At 42.2% G+C, this 11,711-nt stretch overlaps 1 protein-coding gene across 1 annotated transcript; it reads right to left on the reverse strand.

Annotated features, from left to right (window-relative positions):
- Positions 1 to 5,477: 5,477 nt before the first annotated feature.
- On the reverse strand, positions 5,478 to 11,491 carry hdhd3 (haloacid dehalogenase-like hydrolase domain containing 3). Its single transcript, XM_084316833.1, has 3 exons — positions 11,383 to 11,491; positions 9,901 to 10,235; positions 5,478 to 7,191 (listed from the first exon to the last, which is right to left on the reverse strand). Exons 2-3 carry the CDS (start codon positions 10,228 to 10,230, stop codon positions 6,793 to 6,795), a joined length of 729 nt encoding a protein of 242 aa, XP_084172959.1. The 5' UTR covers positions 10,231 to 10,235; positions 11,383 to 11,491; the 3' UTR covers positions 5,478 to 6,792.
- Positions 11,492 to 11,711: the final 220 nt, after the last annotated feature.

Below are 11,711 nucleotides of genomic sequence, written 5' to 3' on the forward strand. Positions count from 1 at the left end.
AGTACACGGTATTGCACAAAATACCACTCCAGACTCAGGCACGTGTACACATAGAGCCCAAGGGGTGCTTGAGCGCCTGCCTTTTGGAGCCTCATAAAAAAGTGCCTTTTGAAAAAAAGGAAAAAAAAACTTTTTTTATTACCGTTACGCATATAGACTGCCCTTCCGACTGAATAATGTCGGGATCGAATAAAAATATTAGGTAAAGAGAGAGATGCCCCGTATTCCATTGCAGTTTGCACGGCCTCCTCAGCGTGCCTCTCCGCAGACTTATATATTTTATGCATAGCGTGGGTGGTGATGATGATGATGATGATAGAAACCGCTGTGGCGCATACAGTTGAATGCTGGTATTCCACTCACTGAGGGACACGAAGAAGTCAAGTCCGATGGGATTTGGGAATCTCAAATACAAATCGGGATTGGAATAAAAAATGCATTTATATTAAACAATACAGAATATACAGCACTTCTTGGGGTCTGTAGGGTAAGCACTTATTCCCTCCCCCTGAACATTTATGGAGATGTATGGGCCTTTTAAGTCAGTGATAAAAGTGTCTTTCAATGATAAGTGAGATCCTGCACTGATTATTATAGTTCAATATTTGATCACCAAAACCCCCCAAAAAGCATAAAAAGGGGGCCCCCCGCCCCGAAAAGGGCCCTTAAAAATCGGGCTTGCGCGCTACGTTAAAACACACACAGGTATAGTGCCCTTTTCAGCCTTTGAGCACCTGCCCCTCTAAAGTCCTGTGCACGTCCCTGCTCAGGCTGCAGTAGTTCCGTCAATCTAGATCCGATCTCGAAAATGATTGTGGATCGTTGTAGCCAATGAGTGTGGCTTTCCAATGATACCCCACATGGGGATCTAAATAAAAAAACACGAAAGAACACACAGGAAGAGCAAACCAGCCGAATGAATTGAAGTCTATGAGAAAACTGAGTTTTTCTTTGTACACAGTTTACCAAAATCACTCCTAATCACTAATTTCTGAATGGATCTTTATGAAATTTGGATATGTACTACATAAGGCTTCAGGCTTTTAGGTCTGGATTTGTAAGCCATACTACCTTCTGGGGAAATACTACCTCTGGACTACTAACTATGACAGAAATACTTGAATAACAAGTTTTTTTACAACTCAAGTTCAGACCTATGTAACTCTATTACGTTAGCACTAAAAGTGAAATCAGAAACTTCAGAATGTCATCTTTCAAAATAGACCAGGCTCATGCATGTGCTATAAGTATAAAGTATGTTGTTTTGGTTTGCAAAAAAACTATGCAGTCCTCAAGTTCAAAAAAAAAGTTCAACTTTTCTGCCCGCTTGTTAAGAGGTACAAACTACATCCTCCAGCGATACTCTTGGACACAGAGGTTTCTTTTAGGCTTGGCAGAATGGTTCATACAAATAGGGTCTGGTAATTTTTATGTGAAACATACGTGTTGGTTAAGGAATTTCTGAATTTCAACATGTTCTTATGTGTCCATTTCAATTTACCTAAAATAAATACCCACAGTTTGTTTTTGCCTTGATTGTTTTTGTGTAACATTGCCAATAAAGTAACTTAATCCATGTTTTTATTTAATCTTGGCAATACTGGCGAATGCCAGGAGAGGCAGGTCACTTTTGGGCCGGTGAAGGCCATTATTTGTATGAAATCTGGAGGTAGTTTCGTTTATTTTATTTAGGATCCCCATTAGTTGTTACCTCAGTAACAACTACTCTTACTGGGGTCCTCTCAGAATAACACATTCAGGGCAGTTAGGTGGTCGAGCGGAGATTGCGTTCGTCACCAGCCCCGGAGCTGTGAGCTTGGTTCGCCTGTTCGAATCCAGCTCACAGCTCCGGGGTTGTCACCAGCTTGGCTGGCCGTCTGCACTGATACAATTGGCTGTATCAGAGGGTGGGAGAAGCTGGCGGGGTGGGTCCGGGTCGTTGTAAACAGCGACTCCTACAGTTCGGTCGGGGCGCCTGCTAAGCGCGGATTGGACGTGAGGGGGATAGTGTGGTCCTCCCACACGCTACGCCCTCTCAATGAGAATCCGCGCTGCCAGGTGAAAAGAAGCGGTGATTGGCTGGACGTGTGTCGGAGGAAGCACGTGGTAGCCTCCACTCTCCCAAATGATCTGACTGTGGGGGGTAAAGCGCAGCGACCAGGAAGGGACTGGGAATTGGCATACGACTAACATTGGGATGGGAGAAAATCGGAGGAAAATGGAGGGGGAAAAAGACCAATAAAAAAAATAATAATAATAACACATTCAAACATAAAATCATTGTACAATCAGAATAAAACAATAACTCCATGCACATTGTACAAGCAACAACACCAAAACAAAGAATAATAATGACAGTAAAGATAGTAATTTGTCTGTCTACTACATGAATGAAGCTCCACAGAAGTGGAGAGGTGACGAGAGGTCCCAACTCTCACCTACCACCACACATGCCCTAATTTGGTTTAAAAAAAAGAAAAAGTACATCATAAAATGATTTCTCTTTAAAATCGCTGTTCTCAATTTATTTTTGAAACTTGTCTTACTGGTAATATGTGTTAGATGTAATGGCAATTTGTTCCAGTTTGACATAGCTCTATACATTACAGTGTTCTTTAATGAATTCGTTTTGGGTAGTGGAAGCGTGAATCTTTCCATAGCTGCATGTCTGGTATTATAAACATGTTGATCTTTAGTATGTATCATCTGGGTATATTTCATTTTGGCAACCAGCTTATCAATGTGAGTGGACCATGAAAGTGTTTTGTCAAGTGTGACACCCAATAATTTGGCCTCAGTAACCTGCTCAATCATCACTCCTTGTAAAGATACGATTACAGTAGCTTCTGGTCTATTTTTAAAGCATGCTTGGAGCCTAGTAACAGACTCTTCGTTTTTGAGATATTCAATTTTAGCTTGTTTTCAGAAACAAAATCAGTTACCAGCATCAACTCACTTTGGAGGACTTTGCTAAGCTCCTCAGTCTTGTCTGCTGATGCATACATGGTAGTATCATCAGCATACATAGCCATAGATACATTTTTTAAGACACATGGCAGATCATTTGTGAATATGTTGTATAGGAGGTCCTAAACAGCTCCCCTGTGGAATTCCGCATTGTAGTGATCTAAAGCTTGACATGGTACCATTAAATAAAACACACTGCTGTCTAACTTTTCATCCAATTGATAGCTGATGTTTTAAATCCATAAGCAGATCATTTGATTAGTAGCAACTCATGATCTATTAGATCAAAGGCTGCACTGAAGTCCAATAGTACAGTGCCCACCATTAACCTTCTGTCAATCTCTAACCATTCATCTGTTAGTTGTGTTAAGGCTGTACATGTTGAATAGCCCTCTTTATATGCATGTTGGAATTCAGTGTTGATGCTGTTTTCTGAGAGATAGTGCTGAATCTGTTTAAATACAACACCCTCCACGATTTTGCTCAAAACAGGCAGGATACTGATAGGTCTACTATTTTGTCCATTAAAAGATTCTTTGGTAGGGGAGCTCCAGTAGCTCACCACGTACCGCGAGTGCTATTTCAGCGCCGTGGACAACCGTGCTCGTCACGGATCTGGGGCTGAGCGAGTTCGAATCCCGGACTGCAGCCGTGCCTTTCCCAGAGTGTCTTCCCCCCCATCTGAACCCTTTCAGCCTGCTTCTGTCGGTCGAACTTGACCAAGTATAAAAAATGCGATAAACGTATAAAAGAGCCAGGGAAATGGCCAAAGTTTAAAAAAAAAAAAAAAATCTTTGGTATATTTTGGTAGAGGAGTGACCTTCGCCACCTTCCACATCTGAGGAACAACACCTTCATTCAGACTTAAATTAAAAATATGACAGTGGCATTGCTACAATTCTCGCTGACAGTTGAAGTAGTTTACCATCCAGGTTATTGTAGCCACAAGGTTTATCACACTGTAAAGACACAAGAAGCTTTTCCATGTGTTCTAGATTAATGTTCATGAAATCAAATTCACATTTTTTGTTGTACATAATTTGTTGCTTAATTATTGACTGAGTAGTGGTAACCTAAAAGCTTGAGTGTAAGTTACATTACACATGTAAGTAGATAACAGCAGGATTTGGCAGAATCGTTCACATGTGGCTACAATAACTCAATTTGGCAAGAAAGTTCTCTTGGCTTCATTTCCTGGCAGAGGTACTTCAAGCTTGGTCAGACGTCCATACAAACATGATTGGTAATGGGAAGCCGGTGAGGGAATTATGTCCTGGTCGTTGCAATAGCGACAGCAGGGAGGGGATTGATTCTGGGGGAGATGGTGTGAATCTCTGCATGCGTTACGTTCTCCCAGTGAAACACCTAACTGTGTTTCCACATGTATCTGAGGAGGCATGTGGTAGTCTACACCCTCCTCAGACCGACAGAGGAGGCATGTGGTAGTCTACACCCTCCCCAGACCGACAGAGGAGGCATGTGGTAGTCTACACCCTCCTCAGACTGACAGAGGAGGCATGTGGTCTACACCCTCCTCAGACTGACAGAGGAGGCATGTGGTAGTCTACACCCTCCTTAGACTGACAGAGGAGACATGTGGTAGTCTACACCCTCCTCAGACTGACAGAGGTATGTGCTAGTCCACAACCTCCCCAAACCGTCAAGGCAGCGCAACGACCAGGAGGGAATTGCCGTAATGGCTAAATTGGGGATATGGAGGAAAAAGTTAAAAGGCAAACATCTACGTTGCTACTACTTTGCTAGAACGTTACCCTCACTGAATCTTAAGCAAAGATTCCACTTGTGAATCTAAGACCACATTCAATGCTGGTATCGGTTACAATATTTGGCTGAGAGCACAGTAACATTTGAATTATGACAGTTTACCTTGGAACTGAGTCTATTTCCTAGAACAGAGCAGAAAAGGAGAAGTTGAATGCCATGACACCGCCCACTTGCATCACACCTGCTGCCAGAGGATAATTCCACTACTGTACTAAGTGCATTGCTATTGACCTTTAGCCCCAGGTCAAGGTCAAGGCGTTTAGATTAAGGGAATTAATTACTGAGATGAAACCATTTGACCGGTGACATCTGACTGAAATTGCATATCAAACACAGATTCTCTGCAAGAAATGAGTCAGAGCTGAAAATGGAAATACAACATGCCATACATATATATATAGATTTTGGAAATCGACAATTGTTTCAATTGTCTATTTCAACCCTAACAATTGCTGAAATATGCCTGCTCTACAGATACTATAACGGAAATGGTATTTCGGTATTGCCTTAAAGAATGGCAGCCGTGTTGGATTTTTAAATGGCTAATGTTCTTTTTCAGCTAAATAGATTCAAGAGAACTTTCATGCCAAATTTGATGCTTGTAGCTTCTCTGAAACATTAACACACAATATTCACATGTTATGTTGTTCCCCACTATTTATTTTATGCAGCTATATATATATATATATATATATATATATATATATTTTTTTTTTTTTTTTTTTTTTTATTCGTGTGTTTTTCATTTAAAGGCCCAAATCGTTATTATTTTCTCTACAATATTATCATGTGAGGTATATTCACATACATTCCTGAAGAGTTTGATCTCTAGATGGAAAATACGCTATCTGGAATTTTCTTTTTTTTAAGTACCATTGTAAGTAAATCTTTCACATCCACAAAATACAGTGAGTACAATGAAGAGCTCTAGTTTACCTGTTGTCTAGTGTTAGTCCTTTAATCTAGAACCCAGTCAATCAACTAGAGAATGACAACAAGTCTCCATTCTTTTTTCTGCTGATGGGGCTTCCCATTTAGTTTGGATCACTGATTGGGCCTTTAATGCAAAGTGCTTTGAAACTTAACAAATTAATAAAAAATCATTATCATCATTATCGTGGCCCAAAAAAAACACCTCAGCTGTATGTGAAACAAGACTAGGAATGCTGTTTCAGCTGGATGTGAGCAGGTATCAGAGAGACCTGACTCAGTGGTGACCTCTACTGGCTGCAGCAGGCAGATCCCTGTAGGTTCACATCAGGAGACCTAATGCACTTTTTCAACCCACACTAATAGCCCACTGCCTGGTTCTTCGATGGTTCCAAAAATTATTTCAATGAGTTTTAATTTCCTGTTTTGCTAAACTAGATGATATTTATTTATTTATACAAAATAGTTTGTAGAAACAGGAGATGAGTGAACAGAGAACAATTCTGTGATGCATTTCTGTCTGGAGTATTGAACCTATTACATATCAGGATGATGAAACCATTTAGCCCATTCAAATGTGCATCTCCATTAGGCATGCTGTTTTTTCTTAAAGGAACATCCAGTCTCCAAAGTCAGACAAGAAGATAAATACCACTTTCCTCTGTGCATTCAGTGGAAATCTATCTGGCTGCAAGCAAGCCTAGCTTAGCATAAATGAATGGAAGTGGATATGGACCACTAGCCTATAGCTTAAAACTCTGGGAGAGGTGTTTTTGGCCAAAAGCTAGACTAGCTTATCCATATCCGCTTGCATTCATTTGTGCTGAGCTAGGCTAATTTGCAGCCGGATAGCTTTCTACTCAATGTACAGAGAGGAAATTGGTATTTCTTTGTGTCTGACTCTGGAGAAAACAGTAAGCAGTAGCACATTTGCCATAATGTTGTTGTGTTCCTTTAAGCAAAGTAGATTCAGTTGTAGAAGTTTTGGTATCAGTATCAGAGATGAAAAAGTGGTATCGAGCCCCAATCTTCATGAACACGGTGGTGTAAATCCAGTAAATTGTGAGCATTATTAACTAAACTATGGTTAGGTTGAGTTGGACGTCCACATCAGTCCATGTGTTGTTGAAGGAGTGACGGTAACTCATCCAGAGAGCCAAGTCGATGCTCTGGGGGGACGTCGGGGTGGTGCTGGTGCTTATCGTGTCTGTCTAAAAGGTACCCGCTGATGCCCAGAGACCTAGAGGTGACGTAGTCGTTGACAAGGTGGTCCCCAATGTGAGCGACGCTGTTGGCCGGCACGCCACATTTCCGTAACGCCTTGTTAAAGATAGCCGGATCCGGCTTGGCTATGCCTGCTTCCTCTGACGTCAACAGGAAAGTGAAGTGAGACAGCAGGCCGCAGCCATTCAAAATCCCCTCGAGACGTTTATCAAAGTTTGACACCACAGCGTTCTTCAGCCCCATGGAGGAACAACTCTCCAGGGCCTTCTTTGAGTCTGGAAATACCTGGTGAAGACAGAGGCAAATTCCAGTTTAAGTGTGTGACCGAATTAACCACCATCATTATCAGTATTCACAGTGTTATAGTATATCCTGTAATCCACATGAGTGCTGATTTACACTTTCTGCATAATCATTGTGACCCTGACTTGTATTTTAGTTTTTGTATTTAGTGGAGGCTGGCTGCCTCTGCAACAGGGGCTAATTCCACACATTCAAAATCGATGAGGCTGGATTGTAAAATGACTTCGTTCCAACATTGTAACAATAAACATTTTTACTATTAAAATATTGTTTAGAGTCCAAATCTGAGATTATACATGCATGGATGCAGATGAAAACAACGCAAATGTAGACAAACCCTTTACAGCGTCTAATATACATACGCATTTACATTACATATAAATACTAAGCTTTCACATCATTTCAGTCCTTCCATCAAGAACTTCTTTGAAGAATGTCCCAATGGCAATTCTGCAGAAACACTAACTTTTTAAATATTATTGCTATATTGACATTACTATGGCCCATTCAACATCGATTATCTATCGTTCCGGATGTGGGAACGTTATATTTTTTCATTCATATTGTTGTGTTAATACCTTCGAGAATATAAGTATGTTTTTAAGCTTTTCTGCTGTAATTCCAAAAACGATAGTTATAGGCCCTGACGCATATGATAGATTATAGATTGGCGTTTCTTTCCTATACACGCTATATTAAAAAATTCAAATGTATATGATCGGTATACATTATGCTTCATCATGCGTGAAGGAAAGGGGGGGGGGGGGGGGTTGTTTATAATTCCTTGATCGTCAGTAACGGCTTTATTTAGTATGGGTTGATATATTGATCAGACTGATTGCAAACAAGGAAATGGACAATCGGGCTAAGAATAACGTTAGTGTCCTCTTACCGTTCGCCGATGAGACTGGAGGAAAAATATCCCAATTATTTGACGCCGATCTCCTAGATCCATTTCCGGTTTGTAGGCACAATAAACGCCGAAATCATATAGATTATTGCGTTTCGAAAGCGATCCAAATGCACTCGAGTGTGTATCTAGACCCACGTAACAAGATATGACTGCCGGAGGGATTTCCTCGATGCACCGACCGCCACTTCCGGTTTGACGTGAGTGTAACTTGCCCAACCATCCACCAGGCGGCGGTATTGAGGCGTTGCAATCTCAGACAGCTGCAGTCCGGAGGGAGGCTGGATGAATTATGAATGCCATGGTGAAAAAATGAAATATTGATCCCAAAAACGATTTACGCCGTTGTTGGCGTTCAACGCATGGCGGGCAATAACGACTTACGCCGTTTATGGCGCACAATGTGTTAATAAGGTGTGGGCCTGAAATTTTTTTTTTTGTATCTACTTTTTAATCCTCCTTTTTTTCGGTGATTTTTCTCCCCACCCCAATTTACCTCTCGTGCCAATTCTCCCTCCCCTGTCCTGATCGTTGCTCGCATATGCCCCCCACTGGCCGGTTGTAGGGAGGATAGAAGCCTTGCATCACATGTCCCCTCCAATACATGTGGAGGCAGCCTGTCACATCTTTTCACCTGCCAGCACGGACTCTCATTTGGCGAGGAGTAACGTGTAGGAGGCTCACACTGCCCCCGCCATTTTCCTGACCCTGCTGTGCAGGCGCCCCAACCGACCTGTAGGAGTCGCTGTTCACAACGACCAGACTACCACCCTTCGACTTCCCACCCGCTAACTCTGCCAATTGAGTTAGTATGACTGCCGGCCCAAGCCGGAGGCAACGCCGACAGCCGGATTCGAACCCGGTGTCTCTTGCGTTGGTGATGAGCGCAATGTCCGCTGCGCCACCCAGCCGCCCGGGCCTGAAAAACCTTAAAGGAAATTGTTCAGACTATGTATCTGCTTAAAAAATTACAATGTCTCATTTTACATCGTTATTCCCACACGTAGTAAATACATGTAAATAAGATTGATTTTAGAGTCGTCAGAAAGTGTATTTTGTTACTGTTGACGGAGCTAGGCATATCCACTTCCAGTCATTGTGCTAGCTAGCGTGATGCGGGTCCCTCTCTCTACTGCACACAGAGAAGGGTACCTATCTTCTTGTCTGACTCTGTACTGCAGACACAGAGATGAGAAACATACCTATCTTCTTGTCTGACTCTGTACTGCAGACACAGAGATGAGAAGCATACCTATCTTCTTGTCTGACTCTGTACTGCAGACACAGAGATGAGAAGCATACCTATCTTCTTGTCTGACTCTGTACTGCACACACAGAGAGAAGGGTACCTATCTTCTTGTCTGACTCTGTACTGCACACACAGAGAGAAGGGTACCCATCTTCTTGTCTGACTCTGTACTGCACACACACAGAGAAGGGTACCTATCTTCTTGTCTGACTCTGTACTGCACACACAGAGATGAGAAGCGTACCTATCTTCTTGTCTGACTCTATACTGAACACAGAGATGAGAAGCGTACCTATCTTCTTGTCTGACTCTATACTGAACACACAGAGATGAGAAGCGTGCCTATCTTCTTGTCTGACTCTGTACTGCACACTCAGAGAGGAGAAGGGTACCTATCTTCTTGTCTGAAGCTAGGGAAGACGGCAAATAAGCACATATTTCCCCAAAAGATGGCGTGTTCCGTTAACAATGTAAAATAGCCTAATTCAAGGGTTAGATCGCATCAGCCACACCAGAATCATTAGCCCCTCACCTCCCAGTTATCTGGACTGCAGAAGTTATAATAGAGGTTGTGTGCCATGGTGTTCAGCAAGGCCGGATCCTGCACCCTACAACGGGAGAAGGTGTCCCGCACCACCCCCATCCACCAGACCTGTCCGTCCAGGCCCTGAGCGACGCCATAGTTGGGGTAGTGGCTGGAATAGTGGCGGTATGCCTGGCGGAAGGCAGCTTCCACCTCCACAGGACCCAGGCTCAGGCCCACCCTCTCAGCCTCCTTGCAGTACTGCTCTCCCACGGATTTATGAACCTTCAACAGGGTGTCTTTCACGTCCCACAGGACCCAGCGCAAAGGACCCCGCATGACGCCTGCAGAGACAAAACGGTGAACCAGACGGATCACTACTTGCAGATACCTAGTTACTTTTAATAAAATAGTTTTGCATATAAGACGTGCAATCAAGGATTGTTATTTTTACTTGGACCCAGCCAACTTGTAGAGGAAGCCATAAGGTCAACCATTGATTGATTGATTGAAAACTTTATTAACAGATTGCAGAATGGGTACAGTACAGTACAGCTCAATACATACAATTGTTAAGGGGATGCAGACCAGAGAAAGACTTTCGTCTTGTTTACATCAGGGTCCCCCATTTTCAATTCATCATAACATATATGACATACACGACATACAGATAGACAGTACTGCTACATCTATACATTTATGACATACCAGATTTGCAAATACAGTTCCGAAAAGAGAGTATATACATTTGTAGAAACTGTACATTGGAGGAGGTTGGGTAGGTGGGGGGGGGGGGGGGGGCTGTACATTGGAGGTGGTTGGGGGGGGGACCACAGCAATTGATTGATTGATTGAAAATTGTATTAACAGATTGCAGAATGGGTACAATACAGTACGGCTCAATAAACACAATTGTTAAGGGGATGCAGACCAGAGAGACTTTCAAATTCCTCTTGTTTACATTAGGGTCCCCCATTTTCAATTCATCATAAGCCTTTGCAAGCCTTTTAATTAACTTGCATGAGACATTTACTTTAGCCAGAGTACTATTCTAGCTGCGTATTTATAAGTTTAAGTAAAGGATTTGGGTACTTCTACCAGGGAATCAAGGTACATTGTCTGGTTTAAAATAGCAGCAGCGCGCTGCAAACTGCCTATGTGTGTATATCTGAGTAAAAGTTAAGACAAATAAAAGTCCCGTTCATTTTTAATGACGCCGTTTGCAGACGATTTCAAAACGAGATGAAGCACATTTACTAATTCTGAGACACAGTATGAATGAAAACACATTAAAATATGACCTGATAGATTGTGTAGTGAATGAGCCACAGGACAAGGTTGCCACAGATTACAGAGGGGAATGTTGACACGGCCTGACGTTAGCTGCAAGTGCAACTCACTACTGTTTTGAGTGACGCACGCACGTTCGTCAATAGAGGTTTTTGTAATCATTATCTTACTAGTAAAATTGTAAAAACAATCGCCACTCACTTGGTTATAATGTAACAAGTCATGTGAATGTTGTTGAACTTGTCAGGTCACTGTCTGAGAATGTCATGTCTGGGAGAAATTCACGCTGTCTCTTCCTCGGTCTCGCGAGACTTGGTGCGAGGCCTTCATTGTTTACATGTATGAAATAGATCTTTGTAAAGAACATCGCTCTTTAGATAACATGGGATGTATTATTATCAAATATTAATAATTATACATTATATATTCCCCCCCTTTGCACATTAGCGTCACAGGCACAGCTAAGGTGCTCCTTAAGTGCAGCACCAGTCCAGCAGGTGGCAGCGTTGAAAAAGTATTATAGTATGAAT

The sequence above is a fragment of the Notolepis coatsorum genome (assembly GCF_963971535.1).
Source record: "Notolepis coatsorum genome assembly, chromosome: 6".
Taxonomy (NCBI): domain Eukaryota; kingdom Metazoa; phylum Chordata; class Actinopteri; order Aulopiformes; family Paralepididae; genus Notolepis; species Notolepis coatsorum.